This window comes from Scyliorhinus torazame, chromosome 2 (genome assembly GCF_047496885.1).
Source record: "Scyliorhinus torazame isolate Kashiwa2021f chromosome 2, sScyTor2.1, whole genome shotgun sequence".
NCBI lineage: Eukaryota > Metazoa > Chordata > Chondrichthyes > Carcharhiniformes > Scyliorhinidae > Scyliorhinus > Scyliorhinus torazame.
Genome location: NC_092708.1, coordinates 121,494,415 through 121,518,559, shown reverse-complemented (window position 1 = coordinate 121,518,559; position 24,145 = coordinate 121,494,415). Strand labels below are relative to the sequence as shown.

The 24,145-nt window shown below is 46.1% G+C and overlaps 1 protein-coding gene across 2 annotated transcripts in view; it reads right to left on the bottom strand.

Annotated features, from left to right (window-relative positions):
- The window catches only part of LOC140391556 (mitogen-activated protein kinase kinase kinase 20-like), a 249,041-nt gene that overhangs the window by 131,229 nt on the left and 93,667 nt on the right, over nucleotides 1–24,145 (bottom strand). For both annotated transcript variants that reach the window (XM_072476180.1, XM_072476191.1), the window contains exons 9-10: nucleotides 12,320–12,396; nucleotides 7,766–7,872 (exon numbers count right to left, since the gene is read on the bottom strand). In XM_072476180.1, the coding sequence (XP_072332281.1) occupies nucleotides 7,766–7,872; nucleotides 12,320–12,396 (184 nt within the window). The remainder of the gene's footprint in view (nucleotides 1–7,765; nucleotides 7,873–12,319; nucleotides 12,397–24,145) is intronic.

Here is a 24,145-nt window from a genome sequence, read left to right as displayed (position 1 = left end):
ATTTCTAATTGCTATATTTCCTGTTTTCTGACAGAAGTATACCTTGAATTATAAATGTTAACAACGCCTTCACTCAAAATTAAAGTTGGCCCATTTTAAATACTGCCTGTGTGGCCTGATTGCTGTGGCTAATTGTAGCACCCCTGTAAATAGTGCCAGCTGAGAACAGCTATCATCCAGCTTCAATCCTTGATCTGTGTGGAGTTATGATCTCCATGGCTCAGTACCACACCAGGTAGTGCATTACCTACTGAGCCATTGGGATAATAGAGGACTGCAGGTTTTAAAGGTGAGTGGATTGTATATTTCCTAAGAATCTAAAGCGGAATTATTTTCCTATATGCTGCTGGTGACAAACCTGTTTTTTTAGTGTGGTGAAAGTCATCATTAAATAAAAGAAATTAATTAAAAATGTATCCTGCTGGCATGCCAGTGATCACACTGGAATTAAATAATTGCTTTTCAGAACACACACATGGTATGAGGTAACTGCAATTTGTCACCTAACCATTACGTCCTGCAGGCTATGATACTAATATCAAAATATCACAAATTCCTTACAATTTGTTCTTTAATGTTTAAAAATGAATGATGTGGCAGACTTAAGCAGCCTACAATTTTCACAGCTAAGTGTCAAATTATCTCCTACAAACTTATCCCATACATGGGGAATACTGTGATAGTTTATCTTAAAGCCAGTACTACTTTGTGCATCACACAACCTGTAAAGAATCTCTCCCAATACCCAACTGCAATAGTTAGTATCTTCCATATCACAATTTCTCAAATGTGCTATTTGCTAATCTACCATACCTGTCACAGTCTCTACCTCTATTGCTCATTATTTCCATTATCAAATTTGATCTATGCCCCCACCAATGTTCTATCACTTACTTTTCTTTAAAGAACCATGGGCTGGATTCTCCGTTTCAGCTGGCAATTCGCCAAAATTGGTGCCAAAACCTCACCGATTCTGGGACCGGTGAGGGTAAAACTCCCGGCTCCTGGCCAAAAATGGCCAGAGAATGGCTGGGTCCATGGCCCTGCATGCGGACGGTGACGACCTGCAGCGGTCGCGCCGTACAACATGCCGCCGGCAGTGCGCGGACACGACCCACCAAATGCAACCGCACAGGCCATCCTCTGGCCACCCCTCACCAGTCCCCCAGCCGTCGTGGAGCCCTTCCGGCCAGCAGCATGGGTCCCGGCCGAGTGTGATGGTGCTGGACACAGGCCGCCGCCGCCACACCGGGTTCCCGGCCACTCAGGCCACACATCAACCGCGCAGTGGGAAACTCGGCCCATTGGGGGTAGAGCATCGTGGGAGGGCCTGCCGATGACACGGCAACAGCGTTGCAATGACGTGAGGCACGCAACAACGCCATTTCGGAGGGGGCAGAGACTCGAAAACTGGCGTCAAACCGGCGCCGCCCCCGATTTGGGCGTCAAAAGGGATTCTCCGCCCGATCGCCGATTACGATATCGCCGTTGGGCAACGGAGAATCCCGCCCCATTTTCTTTGTACTAGTTTCTCGTGGCAAATGTACCACAGCACCTTGGGTGAAATTCCGTTGTGACCCCGTCGGCAAATTCAATGGTGGGCAGGTGCTGGAATGTGATGGGAGTGCAGACATTGGCTTCAATGCGGCGGGAATCTTCCACCCAGGCCTGATTCTCTGCAACGCGAGCAGAAAAACACGTCTGGAACAAAGTGGCATACAGATTCCGGACCTCACCTGAATAATGCCTGCGGCTGCCTCTAGAGTTTGAAATGGAGACTGCGAGCAACTCCGGACCACCACAGCGGTTGGTGGGGTGGGTGGGGGTGGGGGGGGGGGGGGGGGGGGGGGGGTGAGAGGAGCATCCTCAGGTGGATCTTCCAGACTCATGTCATTGACGAATTTGAGGAATTCCATCTTCCAGCTTCAGAATGTTCAGGAGATCCATCTTCTTTCTTCAATAGTGGGTCAGTTATGTTGGGCACCTTTTCAATATGGTCCCGGATACAATGGCAGACGATGTGCCATGAGGAAGGTCCTGCCACAGAATACAGCGTCAAACCCCCGGTTGCATAATTAATGAGGTCAGGGTCAGGAGAGGTGTTGTGGTTTCCCGCCAGCTTCCGCATTGGAAACACTCCCAAGCTCCCACCTGGCCATGAGACTTAGTTCCCAGATAGAAGAATTCCACCCCTTAAGTCTGTTTTGTACTGAACTGGGGCGTCATTCTCCGACCCCCCGCCGGGTCGGAGAATCGCCGGGGGCTGGCGTGATTCCCGCCCCCGCCGGTTGCCGAAGTCTCCGGCACCGGATATTCGGCGGGGGCGGGAATCGGGCCGCGCCGGTTGGCGGGCCCCCCCGCTCGATTCTCTGGCCCGGATGGGCCGAAGTCCCGCCGATAAATTGCCTGTCCCGCCGGCGTGGATTAAACCACCTTTTGAACGGCGGGGCAAGGCGGCGTGGGCGGGCTCCGGGGTCCTGGGGGGGGGCGCGGGGAGATCTGGCCCCGGGGGGTGCCCCCACGGTGGCCTGGCCCGCGATCTGGGCCCACCGATCTGCGGGCGGGCCTGTGCCGTGGGGGCACTTTTTCCCTTACGCCTCCGCCACGGTCTCCACCATGGCGGAGGCGGAAGAGACTCCCTCCACTGCGCATGCGTGGGAAACTGTCAGTGGCCACTGACGCTCCCGCGCATGCGCCGCCCCGAGATGTAATTTCCGCGCCAGATGGCGGGGTAACAAAGGCCGTTTCCGCCAGCTGGCGGGGCGGAAATTCCTCCGGCGTCGGCCTAGCCCCTCAATGTTGGGGCTCGGCCCCCAAAGATGCGGAGCATTCCGCACCTTTGGGGCGGCGCGATGCCCGTCTGATTGGCGCCGTTTTGGGCGCCAGTCGGCGGACATCGCGCCGTTTCGGGAGAATTTCGCCCCTGATCTCCAAATTCAATTTTCCAATTGGCCATACTCTGAATTCCTTCCTGTTCAGGAATTATACAGAAATGGAACCATGCTGTCCAGCCCAATACTTCACCAGCATGACTGAAGAATTACTGCACCTAGAGAATCATAGATCATAGAATGTTTATAGCACGGCGAAAGGATCTTCGGCCCATCATTTTTTGCATCAAGCACCTATCCACTCTAATCCCATTTTCCAGCACTTGGTCCATAGCCTTGCATGTTGTGCTCAGCTAAATACTTCTTAACTGTTGTGAGGGTTCCTGCCTCTACCACACTTTCAGGCAGGGAGTTCCAGATTCCCACCACCCTCTGGGTGCAAAGATTTTCCCTCACTTTGTCTCTAAACCTCCTATCCCTTACCTTAAATCTATGCCCCCAGGATATTGACCTCTCCGTTAAGGGAAAATGCTCCTTTTCCTTCCTATCCACCCTATCTATGCCCCTCATAATTTTAGACAGAAATCCCCACTCTGTCTTCTCTGCTCCAAGGAAAACAACCCCAACCAATCCAGTCTCTCTTGATAGCTAAAACACCCCAGCCTAGGCAATATACTGGTGACTCTCCTCTGCACCCTCTCCAGTGCGATCACTTCTTTCCTATAGTGTGGTGACCAGAACTGTACACAGTACCCCAGCTGTGGCCCAACCAGTATTTTATTAAGCTCCATTATAACCTCCCTGCTCTTATATTATACGCCTCAACTAATAAAGACAAGTATCCCATAGGCCTTCTTACCATCTGTCCTGCTGTCTTCATAGAATCCCTACAGTGTAGGAGGCGGCCATTTGGCCCATAGAATCTGCACCGACCCTCTGAAAGAGCACCTCACCTAAGTCCACCCCCTGCAAGCCTGTAACCGCACTTAACGTTTGGACACTAAGGGGAAATATTAGCATGGCCAATTCATCTAATCTGCACATCTTTGGACTGTGGGGGAAAACTGGAGCACTTGGAGGAAGCCCACGCAGACATAGTGAGAACGTGCAAACTCCACAGTCACTCAAGGCCGGAATTGAACCCTGTGAGGCAGCAGTGCTAGCCACTGTGCCACCGTGCTGCCCTGCTTCAGAGATCTATGGACATGCACACCAAGGTCCCTCTGATCCGCTGTATTTCCTAGGATCCTACCGTTTATTGTATATTGTTAGTCCTCCCAAAATGCATCGCCTCACACTTTTCACGGTTAAATTCCTAGCTTATCTCTGCAAGGTTAAGGCTCGTAACTTCCTCAAAATACACGGATTGCCACTCCGTAGCGACTTGCCTTCGCTTGAAATCCAAAGCCTCGGTCTTGCTTGACCTTCCTGACTCAGGCCGGGAGAGACAGCGAAGCAGCTCAGGGGCTCCCGCAGTGAAGTGTAAAAGGAACGTAGCAAAGGCGAACACACCCTCTTTTTACAGATATAAAACAGGTGAGTTTAAAGGGACCATTAAAGGGAAAAAGGTAAGTTTCAGAGGTGAGTGAACAGGATGTGGTCCGCACATCCGGAGGGGACAATGAGGTTAGGGTGGTGCTTGGTTGGAGGGGGGGGGGGGCGGTGTTGAGGGACCCTCTGGAGGATCAGGATGGGGCTGGTGATGGGGGTGGGCCATGCAGTGCTTGGTCTGGGTCTTTAAAATAGTTATCCTGAAGTTAGAAGTGCTTTTTCCTTTTTAATTTTTTGAGAGTAACTATGGGCATTACTGTGTTACTGGCAGAAGTTAGCAAACTAAATTATTTATTCAGATGGTTCCCAACCCAACAAAATTGTCCAGGGGAAGTTAGCGTTTCACAACAATTGCTGGGTAAACCTTTACTTCCGAAGGGATGCTCCAGAGCATCTTTGGGGTTCCCCCCAAAATGCAACGCTGGGAAGCCAAGATGTTATGGCCCTAAGTTTGTTGAAACCACTGTGCCTAACTGGTAAAACACAGGCTGCCAGCTGCCACAGTGGAGGTTCCCCAATCAATCACATTTTTAAAAAAAATTTAGAGTACCCAATTATTTTTTTCCAATTAAGGGGCAATTTAGCATGGCCAAGCCACCTAACCAGCACATCGTTGGGTTGTGGGGATGAAACCCACGCAGGCACGGGGAGAATGTGAAAACTCCACACGGACAGTGACCCAGGGCCGGGATTTGAACCCAGGTACTCCGCGCCGCAGTCCCAGTGCTAACCACTGCGCCACATGACACCCTCAATCACATCTTTGAGGAAATGTATTGAGCAAGGCGCAGTCTTGACTTTGCGCACCTTTTAATGATCCTTGACTACTGCACTCATACCCATCAGGGCAGGCAGGGTCTCAACCTCTCTACTGGGGAGAGGTAGAAAATGTTAACGACTGGGAGAATAATGAATTAACTTGTTAAAGTAATTATTTGTGGGATAAACAGGTTAACACTTAACTGCAAGACGTGCTATTATATACATAATTTTTCCAGCTTACTTCGATAGAATAAGCCAAATATTTTTATAGCATACATGATTTTTGCATGATTTGTTGGGGGAATCACCTTCCCCTTTGAGAAGCATTTCTCCCATATGTGCCTGGCTTGTTTCTCAATAAACCGTGTACCAAAAACATTTTCTGTAAACAGGTCTACATTTTGCTTGTTACAACACCCATAATCATCAACCATCTTTAGAGTCAACTATTTCTGTTCCTGCTCAAGAAATTTAGTTTAATATTTTAATCCTATTAAAGCTATGAATAATTAATCCAATCTATAAAATAATGTCTGCATCTCAGTACTGACCCAATCTTTAAAACAAGAAACATATGGTGCAGTATGTTAATCACAATAACAAACTGCACACTTTAGAAGGCATGACGCAGATGTTATACAGTATACAGCTGTAATATGCAAACCGTGCAATGCACATTGGTCTCCGCTGAGTCACTGCCACAATGTTTTCAGCAATGAGCAATGCTATTTATATGGTCTCATGTGACACATAAAAATAACTCTTCACCTCATGCTCATGTTCACTTTTTCCATTCAGACTGTAAATGTTTGCTGTAATTGATTTTCTTGATGCGACAATTTGATTGCAAACTTTCATGGAATGTATTACAGCCCATTTGTGTTGTTCTACTTGCAATTAAACATTTTCTTCTGCCAGGAATTTCTTTTTATGTTCAACATAGTTCAGAATTAACTGTTGCTTTGAATAATGCCAGTAATTACTTAATACAGACCTGAGTGAGAACCATTGAACATCAGTGTGTATTTATTACAATCCATACAAAATTAGCTAGTTTCCCAGTCATCCACTTGTATCTGCAGCTGTCCCATTCAATGGATCCCAACAGTACAATTTTTAATTTTAGTTAAACGTCCTGTCAATTAGTCATTCCAAATAATTTTAACATCCTCCTTTGCCTTCATCGCATGCACCTGTAAATATTTTTCTGTGATTTTCTTTAACTAGTATTATTTTCCCTCCCAATAATTTTCAAACCCCCTTTTCTGAAGACACTGGGTGGGATTTTCCACGGACTCCTCCGGCATGTTTAGCGGTGATGGCCCGCCATCGGCTGCCACAGGATCTTCTGTTTCCTCTGGTGAGAATGGCTGGAAATCCCGGCCACTGACTCTGGTTCAATGACTGGCAACCACCCTCCCTCCAATGTCTCAACCAAATGACCATTTTTCAGCTGTGAGCCCAAACAGTAAGTGCTGGTAAGATTTTCAACTTGGATCAATACTTCAAAATTCATATTGGTTAAGAAAAAAGCAGAAGTAATGGAAACATTATATGACCAACTGCATCAGCCAATGTCAATATTGATGTAGTTTTTGCTGTGTTCGTGATCAAAGACTTTCCAACATATACAATCCCACAAAGGTACCAAGGCGATAATAATTAAGCACCACTCAGTTATTCAGACTAAAGCTGAGTTTCTGGCAGCACAGGTTAGAAAGTCAAAATCCATGACCGCCCCCACAATACTCATGACAATGGTTACACCATACCCACGCAACCATCATTTGTGTTTATTATTCCATTTCAGTAACTATTAAGATGATGGCAAAGCAGAGCGAAGATTACGAATTGCGGGATGTTTAAAGTTACTTTGTGGGATTGAAGAATCAAGTTAATTTCAAAGTGATAATCTTCATTTAAGATGCCAAGAGGCATCGAAATACAGGTTAAAGCTAACAGTACTTAACCTATTTACATATTTTGGATTTTGGAATTGCAAAATTTTGTAGTGATACTGTACTGTTGAGCGTGGATGTGCAGCATTTCTGAAGCCGACACACATGTCTATAAGGGAGGCAAACTCACATACATAGAAGATAGGATCAGGGGGAGGCCTTTTGGCTCTGCCATTCATCACGATCATGGCTGATCATCGAACTCAATAGCCTAATCCTGCTTTCTCCCCATAAGCGTTGATCCCATTCACCCCAAGTGCTACATCTAGCCGTTTCTTGAATATATTCAATGTTTTAGCATCAACTACTTCCTGTGGTAATGAATTCCACAGGCTCACCACACTTTGGATGAAGAAATGTCTCCTCATCTGTGTACAAAATGGTTTACCCTGAATCCTCAGACTGTGACCCCTGGTTCGGGACACACCTTTTACAATGCATAAGAGACAGCATAAAATACAAGCTTTTCCCTATCGACCCTCAATTCACACAATAAGATAGCAGCACTCAGATGTCACAGATCTTGGTATGTTACTTTTCGAGTACCATACCAATGATATAGCAACAATAGATTGGTTGTGGCATTTCCCATATATTCCAAAGCTTAAAGGCTTAACAGATTAAAGTAACCACCATGCATGGTGAAAGATGATACAAGCCTACCTCCACTGAGCTTTGTTGTGCAAGAAGGAATTGCACTGGTCCGGAAGTTTGCTGTCGTGTGACATAATCTCAAGAATCCCTAAGATCTGCTTAAAGTTTGGCCTTCCCTGTAGGAAGCAACAACAAACAAACATAAATGTAACAATCAAATAACTTACTCTGCTGTACATAATGTCTTCTATAAATTGAACGTAAATGGAAAATAAGGATGTTGATAGTTGGCAGAAACATACACATTAAAAAAAAAGCTGAGATGTTTCATTACTAACTGACCAAACATTTGTTGGTACAAAGAGTGGGACTACAATAAGTAATGTGGACATAAGCATAAAGTCAGTAAGAGACATTGACAGATTCAGGCTTAAAACTTTTGCAGACATGGTCAGGTATTCGATCATCCCTATAGGACCAAAAATGTTAAATCCAACTATCATTTAATAGCAAAGATCCAAAGAGATTTAGAGGTCCATATGCATAGATCACAAAATTGTAATAGATACAAAAAAAAGTTCACGTTCTTAATTTGTTGATCTTTTCTCTACATCCCAGTTATGACTGTAACATTACATTCTGTAGTCTCTCCTTCCTTCCCTATGTATGTGTTGTCTGTATAGCATGCAAGAAACAACACTTTTCACTGTATACCAATACATGTGACAATAATAAATCAAATCAAAAATTAATTAATCAAAGGGCAAGTATATGGGGTGGGATTCTGCTGCAATCGGCGGGGCGGGCAACTCCGACAAGACGGAGTGGCGTGAACCACTCCGGCATCGGGCCCTGAAGTGGAGGAGTGCCTCCGCCAGCCGGCGCGAGTTGGCGCATGCGTGGGAGCGCCAGCGTGTGCTGCCGTCATCCCCGCGCATGCGCAGAAGGCTTTGTTTCCGCACCGGCAATGGCGGACTGCTACAACCGCCGGTGCGGAACAATAAGAGTGCCCTCATGGCACAGGTCCGCCCGCGGGTAGGTGGGCCCCGATCGCAGGCCAGGCCACCGTGGGGGCACCTCCCGGGGCCAGATCCCCCCCCCGCCACCCCAAGAACCCCAGAGGCCGCCCGCACCACCAGATCCCGCCGGTAAGGACCTACTCCAATTTACGCCGGCAGGACTGGCAAAAGACGGGCGGGACTTAGGCCCATTGCGGCCGGAGAATTCAGGCAGCCCCGGGGCCCGTTGAGTTGCGCTGGACCCCGCCATTCTCCGAGACGGGTGGCGCGACTCACGCCGGTCCGATTTTGGGGGGGCCGGAGAATTTGGAGGACGGCGGGGGCGGGATTCACGCCGACCCCCGGCGATTCTCCGACCCGGCGGGGGGTTGGAGAATCCCGCCCATGAAGTGGAGGAGGTTTTGCCATAGCTATGCCTGAATAGAAGATGTCTTGAGTATTCATATTGTTTAGGGCATTGCACCTCAGTGAGGAGGTACTAGCCTTGGAAGCAAAGCAGTGTAAATTCATCAGAAAGTGACAAGGGCGCCAAGGATTGGATTGTGAGGAAGGATATGAACTCAAGGGGGTCATGTCTGAAGTCTGTCTAACAACAAGCCTGGGTGATGTGGCTGTTAAAAGGGAAATCCAGATTGTTTTGATGGAAAAAAGGTGCAAGGTGTTCACACTTGAAAACAAAAGCAGCAACAACAGTATTTACAGTTGTTAGACTGCTGGACTCCAAAGTTCTAGGAAGGTGTTAAGAATGTAAATAGTTGTTTTAAATGATCATTTACTACCAATATAAAAGAGAAAGGAGAGTTACTCACCATTTCTACCTGGATACATGCCCCATGTGATTCACATTGCCATGGAGATGGGTTTTGAGAGGGAAATGGTTTCTAAGATATCACTGAAAATTCACAAAGGCAGTCTACCAGCATCGTGAAGAGAGGGAGCAGTTAGAGGCTGGAAGCCTCCAAAGTTTACCATGCAGGATTGGGGGTGGGAGCGCATGCTTAGATGAAAAAGACTTTCATGAGGATTTCAAATGAGGCTGGACGATTCGCCTAGCTTGTGGTAAAGGGAAAATCTTGCACTGTGAAAGACAATTTTAGGGTTAAAGTTTATCAGGCTCCGAAAGGAAAGGAACAAAAGTAAACCCTTGGAAGTTAGGAATTACTTTGGACTGGATTCAGGAAAACAGAATGATCATTTAAAGGACAGTGCAAAGTATACCGATGAAGTGGGTTTTTTGGTTGCGTTAAGAATAAAAGGGGAAAGTTCTGTTCCGTAGTTTAAAGTATAAGTTGTTTATAAAAAAGTGTTTGGTGTAGTGCTTTTAATCTATTTGTTACAGTAAAAGTCAAAGTCTTTTCAACAGGCAGCTTGAATTTCTTTATTTTTACATTATCGGTCTCTCAATTGTAACAGCTTGTATTCCATGGAATAAAGAGGGTTTTATGGGATTTTGAAAGATATTGACAGGGTATGTGGAAAATATTAGCTGGTAGGGGAGTCTAGGGCAAGGAGATACAACCATCAAATGAGCGCCAATACCTTTGGTGAGAACCTAAGAAATAATTCTCCATGCAACGGATGGTAGAAGAGTGGAAACTAGAATCATCAAACCCATTCGGCCCATCGAGTCTGCACTGACCCTCTGAAAGAGCACTCTACCTAGGATCAAACCCCTACCCTATCCCTGTAACCTAGTAACCTCACCTAACCTTTTGCTCACTAAGGGGTAATTTAGCATGGCCAATCCACCTAACCTGTACATCCTTGGACTGTGGGAGGAAACCAGGGTACCCGGAGGAAACCCACGCAGACATGGGGAGAACATGCAAATTTCACAGTCACTGAACGCCAGAATTGAACCCGGATTTCTGGAGCTGTGAGGCAGCAGCGCTAACCATTGCGACACCGTGCCACCCTACTACTCCCACAAAAAGCAGATGCTGGCTCAATTAAACATTTTAAATCTGGGATTGATAGAATTTTGCTAGACAAAGCTATTTAAAAAAAAGTCTTTGGACCCAAGGCAAGTGGATAGAGTTAAGGTATAGAGATCAGCCAGGATGTCATTAAACGATGGAACAAGCTCAAGGGCTGAATGGTCAATTTTTATCTTCCTATTTAAATCAAACAGCTGATTATTTATGGATAATCATATCGCGAAAACATTTTATTTCCTTATCTTTACACCTTTGATCCTTGAAATAGTGTGTCGGAGCCAATGCCTTTCTACAGCATCAACAACAGTGGCTGATGTTCCAGTGGCATTTAATCCACTTCTGCAATAATCACAATCAAGTCCAACAATGTGGTTACTGTGATTGACAGTACGACTGCCTTTGCAAAGAAAGGAAAGTGGACGTGTAAAGCACTGACTGACTTCTAACAGCAACACAAACTTGGAAAGTAAATGCCAGAGATACTTCATGCTTTAAATAGCTATGTGCTGGATATAAAAAATGCAAACGTAAAATATCAGCGTCTAAAATGATTTTGGTGAAGTCCACCAGATTGAGAAGTTCTATCGGTCCTTTTCTGTTAAAAGGAGCATAGCCAAGAGTGAATGCCCAGTTTTCTTGTTGGCAGCTGCTCTTATAAATATGTCCTTCATTGTTGTAACAGCAGAAGATCACTATTGCATCCATCTTGAAATCTGTTACCAGATTCACTGGCTCCACTTCTGGCCTATTGTGAGTCATGACATCAATGTCAGCAGCAAGAATACAGTACATTAAGACCAAGTGGTGAAGCTCTTGAACAGTACTAGGTTTTTCCAGATAATTAATGCTGATTATATTTTTATGGGAGGGAAATATGCAGTTTTAGTAATATTAGCTTTGAGAAGGATAGTGGCGGCACAGAGATGTGGCATACCGCTGATTATGACAAGCTGCCCACTTAGAACTAAGACCTACAATGACACTATTCTGCAGCATTTATGCATAGGGAAGCAAGGCAGTATTCTCAATCGGACCTCCCATGGGCATATGAAGGGGCCGCATTGAGTGAGCAACATAAACGGTAGTTAGGGACCCATGGAGTTTGGTACAATGCAATACGATTGCAAAATAAAAGTACCATTTCTGAGTTTGTAGACAAGAACCACAGCTGTTTTATTCTTTACACTTTACACATGTACATTGCCCTACCTCACAATCAGCACATTTTCGGAACATTGCAGAAGGACCTTCAGGTTGTGTGAAAGAGCTATGATTAAAAATGGTTGCATTTGTCAAGCCCATCAATACTTTTGGAGGTCTAAAACAAAAGTACAGAGGTCCACAACATGTGCATTGTCATGAATTACTGGGACGTTAAGGGCACTTTTATACCCAACATGTGGTCCCAGGAGATGGCTCACAAAAAGAGATCCTTCACCACCAAGAAATGGTCTCTTCCATTTATCTCGTTACCTCTTTTATAGAAAGTTAAGTGGAGGCTGATGGCATTTTTGAGACCCATGAAAATGTGGGTCTCCAAAGGCTACAAATTGTGTTCTACATAATGCTGTAAGCAGCAGCAGAATCTCCCTAACAGCCCCCTCCCCTCAAAGCAACTTAGTCATCAATAGCATTTCCTCAATGGACAAAAAGATCTCAGTACTTACTTTGGGATCCATTTCCCAGCACTGGTGCAGCAGTTGTGCAAAACTGGCAGGACAACCCTTCGGAACGGTCAATCTCTGTTATAAGAATAGGACATAATTTACACAAAAATAAACAAAAGAAATCCACTAATAATTGAACCCATCAAGCTGGGATTTTTTCACGTTCCTTCCCTCCAGAAGACGGCATCATCCTACTGCAGTAGGGTTTCAAGGATACCCTGGTTATTTCATTCAAATGTTTATTATAAATTTGTTCAAAGGATGCGAACATCATTGATAAGGTCAGCAATTATTGCCCATCTTTAATTGCCCTTGAGAAAGTGGTCGTGGTTCTTGAAAAAAGTAGAGATTTTTAAACATGAGGATCCTTGATTTGTACTTCAAGATGCAATAAAGCAAAAGTAATGTGCTCATTTACAAACTTGCATTACTTGGCACTAAACAAAATAAGGCCCCATATCTTACCTGTTCCTCAGCTTTTTAAAATTTGAGATGTCAAAAAGTATATCCAGAAATATGCTTCAAGAATTATGCATTTATATGTATACTCACATATATGTGAAATAAATTCTTGTTACATTTGAATGGTGCCAATATTGGGAGAGCTGTCTCACAGGCTAGTCAAGCAATAGCCTGACATGGTCATACTCATGGAATCATACCTTACAGATAACGTCCCAGACACCACTATCATCATCCCTGGGTATGCCCTGTCTCACCGGTAGGACAGATCCAGCAGAGGTGCTGATTAACACGTACCGTCCACCGTCAGCTGATCTACCAGTACTCCTCCATGTTGAACACTACTTGAAGGAAGCACTGAGGGTGGCAAAGGCACAGAATGTACATTAGGGTAGAGGACTTCAATGTCCATCACCAAGAATGACTCGGTAGCACCACTACTGACCGAGACCTAAAGGACATAACTGCTAGATTGGGTCTGCGATAGATGGTGAGAGAGGGAAATACATACTTGACCTCATCCTCACCAACCTGCCTGCTGCGGATGCATCTGTCCATGACAGTATCACTAGGAATGACCACCACACAGCACTTGTGGAGATGATGTCCTGTCTTCACAATGAGGATACCCTCCATCGTGTTGTGTGGCACTGCCATTGTGCTAAATGGGATAGATTCAGAACAAGTCTAGCAACTCAAGACTGGGCATCCATGAGGCACTGTGGGCCATCGGTAGAAGCAAAATTGTACTCAGCCACAATATGTGATCTCAAAGCCTGGAATATCTCCCACTCAAGCCAGGGGATCAACCCTGGTTCAATGAAGTGTGCAGGAGGTATGCCAGGAGCAGCACCAGGCTTACCAAAAAATATCAACATGGTGAAGCTACAACACAGGTCTCCATGTGTGCCAAACAACATGAGCAGCAAGTGATAGACAAAACTAAGCGATCCCCTAAACAACAGATCAGATCTAAACTCTGCAGTCCTGACACATACAGTCGTGAATGGTGGTGGACAATTAAATAACTTACTGGAGGAGGTTGTTCCATAAATATACCCATCCTTAATGATAGAGGAGCCCAGCACATCAATGAAAAAACAAGGCTGGGGCATTCACAATAATCTTCAGTCATAAGTGCTGAGTGGATGATCTATCTCGGTCTCCGCCAGAGGTCCCCAGCATCACAGATGACAGTCATCAGCCAATTTGATTCGCCCCATGTTATATCACAAAATGGCTGAAGGCACTGGATACTGCAAAGGCTATGGGCCCTGACAATATTCGGGCAATAGTACTGAAGACTTGTGCTCCAGAACTTACTGTGCTCCTAGCCAAGCTGTTCCAGTACAACTACAACACTGGCACCTATCAGGCAATGTGCAGAATTGCTCAGGTGTCCTGTACACAAAAAGCAGGACAATTTCAACCCAGCAATTACCACCCTATCAGTCTACTCTCAATCATCAGCAAAGTGATGGAAAGAGTCATCAATAGTGCTATCAAGCAGCACTTACTCAGCAATAACCTGCTCACTGACGCTCAGTTTGGGTTCTGCCAGGGTCACTCAGCTCCTGACCTCATTACAGCTTTGATTTAAGAACAAAGAACAAAGAAAAGTACAGCACTGGAACAGGCCCTTCGGCCCTCCAAGCACGTGCCGACCATGCTGCCCGACTAAACTACAATCTTCTACACTTCCTGGGTCCGTATCCCTCTATTCCCATCCTATTCATGTATTTGTCAAGATACCCCTTAAATGTCCCTATCATCTCTGCTTCCACCACCTCCTACGGTAGCGAGTTCCAGGCACCCACTACCCTCTGCGTAAAAAACTTGCCTCGTACATCTACTCTAAACCTAGCCCCTCTCACCTTAAACCTATGCCCCCTAGTAATTGACCCCTCTACCCCGGGGAAAAGTCTCTGACTATCCACTCTGTCTATGCCCCTCATAATTTTGTAGACCTCTATCAGGTCTCCCCTCAACCTCCTTCGTTCCAGTGAGAACAAACCGAGTTTATTCAACCGCTCCTCATAGCTAAAGCATGGAAAAAAGAGCTGAACTCCAGAGGTGAGGTGAGAGTGACTGCCCTTAACATCAAGGCAGCATTTGATCATGATGTCAATGAGCTCCAGCAAAACTGGAGTTAATGGGATTTAGGGGGAAAACTCTCCACTGGTTGCAGTCAAAACTAGCACAACGGAATTTGGTTGTGATTGTTGGAGGTCAGTCATCTCAGTCCTAGTTCATCACTGCAGGACTTCCTCAGATTAGTGACCTAGGCCCAACCATCTTCAGTTGCTTCATTAATTCAACACAAGGTCAGATGTAGGGATGTTTGCTGATGATTACACAATGCTCATCACCATTCGCGAGTCCTCAGACACTGAAGCAGTCCACATGCAAATGCAGCAAGACCTGAACACCATCCAGGTTTGGGCTGACAAGTACCAGGCAATGACCAACTCCAGTAAAAGAATTAAACAATCGCCCCTTGACATTCAATGACATTACTGTCACTGAATCCCCCACTATCAACATAGTGGGGCTTTTTAAAAATAAAAGTAATGGGGTTACCATTGACCAGAAACAGAACAGGACTAGTCATATAAATACTGTGACCAAAAGTTGATATTAATAAAGAGGTGTTGGTCATCTTAAAAAGCATTAAAGTAGATAAGTTCCCAGGGCCTGATGGGATCTACCCCAGAATACTGAGGAAGGCAAGGGAGGGAATTGCTGAGGCCTTGACAGTAATCTTTGTATCCTCATTGGCTACAGGTGAAGTTCCAGAGGACTGGAGAGTAGCCAATGTTGTTCCATTGTTTAAGAAGGGTAGCAGGGATAATCCAGGAACTTATAGGCCGGTGAGCCTTACGTCAGTGGTTGCGAAATTATTGGAAAAGATTCTTAAAGATAGGACTTACTCACATTTGGAAACAAATAGACTTATTCGTGATGGACAGCATGGTTTTGTGAAGGGGAGGTCGTGCCGCACTAATTTGATCGAGTTTTTAGAGTTAGTGACAAAGATGATAGATGAGGGAAAGCCAGTAGATGTTGTTTACATGGACTTCAATAAAGCCTTTGACAAGGTACCTCATGGTAGAATGGTACAAAAGGTGAAGTCACATGGGATCAGAGGAGAGCTGGCAAGTTGGATACAAACAGACATGGGCACAGAAGACAGAGGGTAGCAGTAGAAGGGTGCTTTTCTGAATGGAAGGCTGTGACTAGCGGTGTTCCACAGAAAATGTAGCTGGTCTGATTACGAAGTTCGCAGACGACACAAAAATTGGTGGAGTTACGGATAGTGAAGAGGATTGTCAGAGGATACAGCAGGATATAAACTGGTTGGAGTCTTGGGCCAAGAAATGGCAGATGGAGTTTAATGGAGTGAGAGGTAATGCACTTTGGAAGGTCCAATGCATGTAGGAATTACACTATAATTGGTAGAACTGTTGGGAGTACTGACAGGCAGAGAGATCTGGGCGTGCATGTCCACCGATCACTGAACGTGGCAACGCATGTGGATAAGGTAGTCAAGAAGGCATTCGGCATGTTGGCCTTCATCAATCGGGACATTGAATATAAAAATTGGCAAGGCATGTTGCAGCTGTACAGGACCTTAGTTAGGCCTCATTTGGAATATTGTGTACAATTCTGGTTGCCACATTACCAGAAGGATGTGGGTGCTTTGCAGAGGATTCAGAAGCGGCTTACTAGGAGTGCCTGGTAAGGAGGGCATTAGCTATGAGAAGAGATTAGGTAAACTTGGTCTGTTCTCACTGGAACGACGGAGGTCGAGAGGCGACCTGACAGAGGTCTACAAGATTATGAGTGGCATGGACAGAGTGGAAAGTCAGATGCTCTTTCCTAGGGTAGGAGAGTCAAGTACTAGGGGAGATATTTCATAGATTTCATAGAATTTACAGTGCAGAAGGAGGCCATTCGGCCCATCGAGTCTGCACCGGCACTTGGAAAGAGCACCCTACCCAAGCCCACACCACCCTATCCCCATAACCCAGTAACCCCATTCAACCAACACGAAGGGCAATTTTGGACACTAAGGGCAATTTAGCATGGCCAATCCACCTAACCTGCACATCTTTGGACATTATGTTTAAAGTGCGTGGGGAAAAGTTTAGAACAGACACATGAGGCAGGGTTTTTACACAGAGGGTGGTAAATATGTGGAACGCGCTGCCTGGGGAGGTGGTGGGAGCAGGTACGATAGTGGCATTTATGGGGCATCTAGCCAAATATATGAATAGGGTGGAAATGGAAGGATACGGACTCCGTACGTGCATACGGTTTTAGTTTAGGCAGGTTCCATGGTCGACGCAGACTTGGAGGGCCGAAGGGCCTGTCCCTGTGCTGTACTGTTCTTTGTACAAGATCAGGTCTGAGGCTAGGAATCCTGCGACGAGTAACTCATCTCCTGAGTCCCCAGAACCTGTTCACCATCTACAAGGCACAAATCAGAAGTGTGATGGAATACGGCCCGCTTGCCTGGATGAGTGCAGCTCCAACAGCACTCGAGAAGCTCAACACGATCCAGGACAAAGCAGCCCGCTTGATTGGCACCACTTCCACAAATATTCATTCCCTCCACCATTGACGCACAGCAGCAGCAGTATGTACCATCTATAAGAAGCACTGCAGGAACTCACCAAGGCTCCTTAGGCAGCACCTTTAAAACCCTCGACCATCTAGAAGGTCGAGGGTAGCAAATTCATGGGAAACCCACCAACTGGACGTTCCCCTCTTAGCCACTCACCGCCCTGACGTGGAAATATATCGTCGTTCCGTCACTGTCGTTGGGTCAAAATCCTGGAACTCCCTCCCCAACAACACAGTGAGTGTATCTTCACCACATGGACTGCAGTAGTTCAAGAAAGCAGCTCACCACCACCTTCTCAAGAGCAATAAGGGATGGGCAACAAATGCTGGCTTCGCCAGCAAGGTCCACCTCTCGTAGAAATGAATAAAATTACAGTGTTTGTGCGAAGAGTGCAATGAAGTAGAGTGTACAGATATTTTGGCATTACCCTGCTTCCATTGGTAACAATGTGGGATCTTGGTTTCTCAAAGTGAATTAGGCCTCGAGCTCAATGTGAATTAGGCTGGAGATTGGTGGAAGGGAGTTCTATATTTTAACAGTCATGCTGTCTGGAGTTGTTGCCATTTGTGGCCAATGGGTTACTGTGCTGGCAGGAAGGGCAGTTTGTTTTGAAAGAAATCCAAAAAATAGGCTCCATACTGGTTGATACTTCAAAAGGTTTGGTGGAGGCCATTTATATTATGTTCACGTCGGTATATATCTTAAGTAAGGAGACCAAAACTGTACACTATTTTTGGTAGGGTCTCACCAATGCCCTGTGCTGTTGTTGCAAGACTTCTCTACATTTATGCTCATTCCCCTATGCAATAACAGTGAATACTCCTAGCACTAGTCTTCCTAATTACTTGCAGTATCTACTTGTTGTGATTCATATACAAGGACACCCAGATCCCTATAGTGTCTCCATTTAAAGAATATTCTGTTTTCTATTCTTTCCGTCAAAGTGGACAATCTCATATTTTCCATCTGCCAAATTTTTGCCCATCCATCTTTTATTTTAAATATAAATTTAGAGTATCCAATTTCTTTTTCTAATTAAGGGGCAATTTAGCATGGCCAATCCACCTACCCTGCATATTTTTGGGTTGTGGGGGTGCGACCCATGCAGACATGGGGAGAATGCACAGACTCCACACGGACAGTGACCCAGGGCCGGGGTCGAATCTGGCGTTGTGAGGCAGCAGTGCTAACCATTGCGCCACCGTGCCGCCCGTACTTAACCTATCTATATCCTTTTGCAGACTATGTTTTCTCCTCACAATTTGCTTCCCTACCTTTCTTTGTATTGTCAGCTAATTTGGCTAGAATATATTCAGTTTCTTTCTCCAAATCACGAACAGAGATGGTAAATAGAGGCTCCAGCACAGATCCCTGTGGCCCCACTAATTGCAATTTGCCTTCCTTAAATGGCCCATTTATCCCAGCTCTCTGCTTTTTGTTTGTTAGCCAATCCTCTATTCATGCTACTATATTACTCTAACATCATAAACTCTTCTAGAATCATAGAATCTCTACAGTGCAGGAGGCCATTCAGCCCATCGAAACTGCACCGACCCTCTGAAAGTGCACCCTATCTAGGCCCACTCCACCGTCCTATCCCCGTAACCCAACTAACCTTTGGATACTAAGGGACAATTTTAGCATGACCATACCCACACAGACAGGAAAGAACGTACAAACGCCACACAGTCATCCAAGCTCAGAATCAAACAGGGTCCATGGCGTGTGAGGCAGCAGTGCTAACCACTGTGCCACCCTTTGTTTTTATTGCACCTAATGCAACATTCAGATACCTATTGAAATTTAGCAACAAACTTTAAATCAACTTTTAAAAAGGACATTGTAAATAAATATTTACCTCCCTAACCATAAATGAATGCTGTGCCTTAAATGTTCCCCAGGATAAATCGGATTGTCTTTCAGGTAAGGAAGGATATACATCATCTTATTTCCATATTAATCATCACAAAATTACTTGCCACAATCAAAAAGTGCTAGTACGGTATCTACATTTGGTTTTAAATTTTTGCCTTCCATCTCTTTAAACAGTCTCCAAGCAGTTTCTACTTCTTCATGCCAGAGTGCAGAAATAATATCTTCATAATTCCTTGGTGATGGGTTAATCATTTTTTTAATTGAATCTAAAAACATCACAGCCTCTCTCCAATGATCTGTCTTACTAAACCCACTGACTGATGAAGAGGCTGGTAACTCCAATGTCCAATAATTTGAATCTAGGTCGCATAATAACAGATAAATCAAGTACCTCGCTCAGATGCTGCTTTTGGACGCACAATGCCAAGTACTTCAGAAGGAGTTCATACTCAATCAGTAGTACCAGTTTCCATTGTCACAAAAACTAATAGTGATTTAGCCACATCAACATCAGCATGAGCAGACAACAGTTTTTCCATCATGCTTACTTCAAAATGAGTTTTATTGTTCCAGTCTGCTTTCAATGTCTTCCATTGGTCTATCATAGATTTCATAGAATTTACAGTGCAGAAGGAGGCCATTCGGCCCATCGAGTCTGCACCGGCTCTTGGAAAAAGCACCCGACCCAAGGTCAACACCTCCGCCCTATCCCCATAACCCAGTAACCCCACCCAACACTAAGGGCAATTTTGGACACTAAGGGCAATTTATCATGGCCAATCCACCTAACCCGCACATCTTTGGACTGTGGGAGGAAACCGGAGCACCCGGAGGAAACCCACGCACACACGGGGAGGATGTGCAGACTCCGCACAGACAGTGACCCAAGCCGGAATCGAACCTGGGACCCTGGAGCTGTGAAGCAATTGTGCTATCCACAAGGCTACCGTGCTGCCCGTAAAACCTGTAAAACCTTTACAGGTTTTATAGGAACTGACGATGTTGCAACTTTTAACTACTGTTGAAGCATCTTCTTGTCAAATAATCGTTTATGTGGCACCTTATCAAATGCCTTTGGAAATCCAAATACACCACATCCAGTTTCCCTTTATCCACCCTGCTTGTTAGATCATCAAAAAACTCCAGTAAAGTTGTCAAACATGGACAGAATTTTATTCTCCTCCCTCGCCTGTTTCGGAGGTGGGGGAGGGGGTGAAATTGGGGTGATGGGATTCCTTCGGGTTCCAGTCCTGACCTGATAGCACTTATGGCCCTTATGTAGCCCCTTACTGGCCTTTTCCTGCCCAGCATAATTTTTAGGCTGGGAGACAGATGACAGCTTAGAGGTGTAAGCACAAAAATAAAGTAAGTTTGATCTCAGGAGCGGGGGGAGGGAGTCTCTATCAGGAGTCCCCCTCTGACTGAGGCTTCCTCCCATTAAGGCCCCGTGACATCTGGAACCCCCCCCCACTCCCTCACCCCTGGCCTATTCCCGCGATCTTGATTGACCCCTCGCAATCTTCCAGATGTTCTCTACCCTCCACCCCTGGGACTCCTGCCACTTATATGTACTCCGTGTCCTGGGACTTAGTGACAGGGAGCTCCTGCAGTGCCTCTTCCAGCAAGAGACTGGAGAGCTGCCAGCTAATCTAATCGATCAGCAGCTCTCCAGGGTGGGAATGCCTGAGTGAAGGATTAAAATTCCGCTTGCTGTCAATCAATACTCGTTAGAGCGTAATATGGCACTGGGGTTGCTGGAGCTGGCAGGAATATTTTCCAAACTCCCATAGTGATGTGGCGAACAGGGGACTTGGGTGGGGATGGGGGTGGGGGGAGCTATCAATATCGGTTATCCTGCTATTCTATATTGTATTCAAATTGGAAATTTTAGGATATTTGCCTTTAGAGTGAAGGGAAGGTGTTTGTTTATTAGTGTAAGCACTCTGCTCCTCTTGGATGAGTAGGAAGCAATCAGCCTCTCTCCAATTTCTCTAAGGTATTGATGTGAACAGCTGCTGGTTTAAGTGCTGACAAGAGTGCTTTTTCCACACTGCAGAGCGTCCTCTTTCCGACATAGTGATATCTCTAGGTGTGGTTATTGTGCTTTTAAAAAATAAATAGGATGATTTAAATAAACTATTATTTTAGGAGTATTTGGTTGGGTGAGTGACGTGGCTGTCAAATGTAATTTGAAATTTTTGAGCAAGCGACTGGTTGATTTTGTGAGGATTGCTAGACATTCATTGAGAACATTTGTCAGGTATTCATCAAATCAGAAATGGAAATATTTAGTAATTTCGGTTTGACAAAAATAAACCGAGAATGAAGAGATCCGGAGCTCTCGGCCCTCAGATTAGGGGCGAAATTCTCCCCCAACGGCGCGATGTCCGCCGACTGGCGCCAATCAGACGGGCATCGCGCCGGCCCAAAGGTGCGGAATGCTTCGCATCTTTGGGAGCCGAGCCCCAACATTGAGGGGCTAGGCCGGCGCCGGAGGGATTTCCGCCCCGCCAGCTGGCAGAAATGGCGTTTGTTGCCCCGCCAGCTGGCACGGAAATGCGGCGCATGCGCGGGAGCGTCAGCGGCCGCCGACAGTTTCCCGCGCATGCGCAGTGGGGAGAGTCTCTTCCGCCTCCGCCATGGTGGAGGCCGTGGCGGAGGCGGAAGGGAAAGAGTGCCCCCACGGCACAGGCCCGCCTGCGGATCGGTGGGCCCCGATCGCGGACCAGGCCACCGTGAGGGCACCCCCGGGGTCAGATCGCCCCGCGCCCCCCCCCAGGACCCCGGAGCCCGCCCACGCCGCCTGGTCCCGCCGGTACATACCAGCTTTGATTTACGCCGGCGGGACAGGCAATTTCTGGGTGGGACTTCGGCCCATCCGGGCCGGAGAATTGAGCGGGGGGTCCCGCCAACCGGCGCGGCCCGATTCCCGCCCCCGCCCAATCTCCGGTACCGGAGAGTTCGGCGGGGGTGGGGGCGGGATTCACGGCAGCCAACGGCGGGGGGTCGGAGAATGACGCCCCAGGTTACTGGGGCTGTTAACACTGGCCCATGGGATAGAGTGAGAAAAGGCAGTGGAGGCACATGTGTTTAGCTTAAGGCACAGGTAGCACAGTGGGCAGCACAGTAGCAAGCATTGTTGCTTCACAGCGGCAGGGTCCCAGGTTAGATTCCCGGCTTGGGTCACTGGCTGTGCGGAGTCTGTACGTTCTCCCTGTGTCTGCGTGGGTTTGCTCCGGGTTCTCCGCTTTCCTCCCACAAGTCCCGAAAGACCGCAAGCTGTTTGGCGAATTGGACATTCTGAATTCTTCCTCTGTGTACCCGAACAGGTGCCGGAATGTGGCAACGAGGGGCTTTTCACAGTAACTTCATGCAGTATTAATGTAAGCCTACTTGTGACAATAAAGATTATTATTAAAAAAATATAGATTTGGGAATAAAAAAATAGGCGACTTGGCCCTTGGCAGCACTTGACTACAACTAATTGTAGGCGAAGTGAAAAACTGGGAGCTATCATTTGGGGTGTTGTGATCTGCAAACACTTGTGAGGCAGGCTAAGGACAGATGAGATCTAGCAGGACAATGAAGCTTCGTATTACTTTGGGAGAATGCAGCAGCCTGGTAAAATGTACCAGAGGGGCACTGGAGCCCATCCTTTCTTGGGTACTCATTAGGGGCTATCAATGTTGCCAAGTAGAGGATCACCTACTGGCATAGACATAGAATTCCTACAGTGCAGAAGGAGGCCATTTGGCCCATTAGGTCTGCAGCAAACCTAGGCCCACTCCCCAACTCTATCTCCATAACCCCACCTAACCTGTACATCCTTGGATACTAATGGCCAATTTAACATGGCCAATCCACCCAACCTGCACATCTTTGGAATGGAGGAAGAAACCACTGCACCTGGAGGATCAAAGAACAATACAGCACAGGAACAGGCCCTTCGGCCCTCGACGCCTGTACCTGTAATGATGCCACCCTTGGCCAAAACCCCAAAAAACATAGAAACGCACGCAAACATGGGGAGAATGTGTAAACTCCAAACAGACAGTTACCCAATGTTGGATTTGAACCTGGGTCTCAAGCACTGTGAGGCAGTAGTGCACCTGACAAGACTTGTGGGATTGGGAAGACATGCTTGAAACTTATAGTAGCCTATCTGTGTAGGGATTCTTTGTGTAACAGCTGAATGCAGGGTCTGCATTTGTGACTTCCATTTTCTGCTCTATCTTTGTTAAAAACCTGAATAAATTCCTTCAACAACAATTTCACAGTTTCCGGTCATGCCCTCAATTATAGGTCTTAAAATTGAGCTCCTTGGATATGGAAGGTCCATAAGGGGACTGCATGATTCTGTTGATTTAGAAGCACATAATTTCAATTGCTATGAATTAACATTGAAATTATTGTACTATCTTCCCCTTTGGCTAGTGACATCTTCAGGAAATTTGGAGACTGACTCCTGGAATTATATCAATATATGAATCTCTTAAAATTGTATCGATATTTGCAGACAACTGTTGTGTTCTGTGTTATGGCTGTGGTAATGATGTACACAGAACATCTAGTTCTTTAACTAGGAAGATGATTTATTAAGAAGTGGGTTACATTGCATTTAAGACTGGCGGGGAGGGTCCAAGTGGTGAAAATTAATATTCTGCCGAGATTATTGTTTATCTTTCAGGCTCTCCCGATCTTTATACCAAAGGCCTTTTTTCGGAAAGTGGACACGATCATTTCGGACTTTGTATGGGCGGGGAAGGTGCCGAGGTTGGGGAGGAACCTGCTACAGAGGCAGCAGGTAGGGTTGGCATTGCCGAACTTGATTCATTATTATAATTGGGTAGCGTTAGCACCAA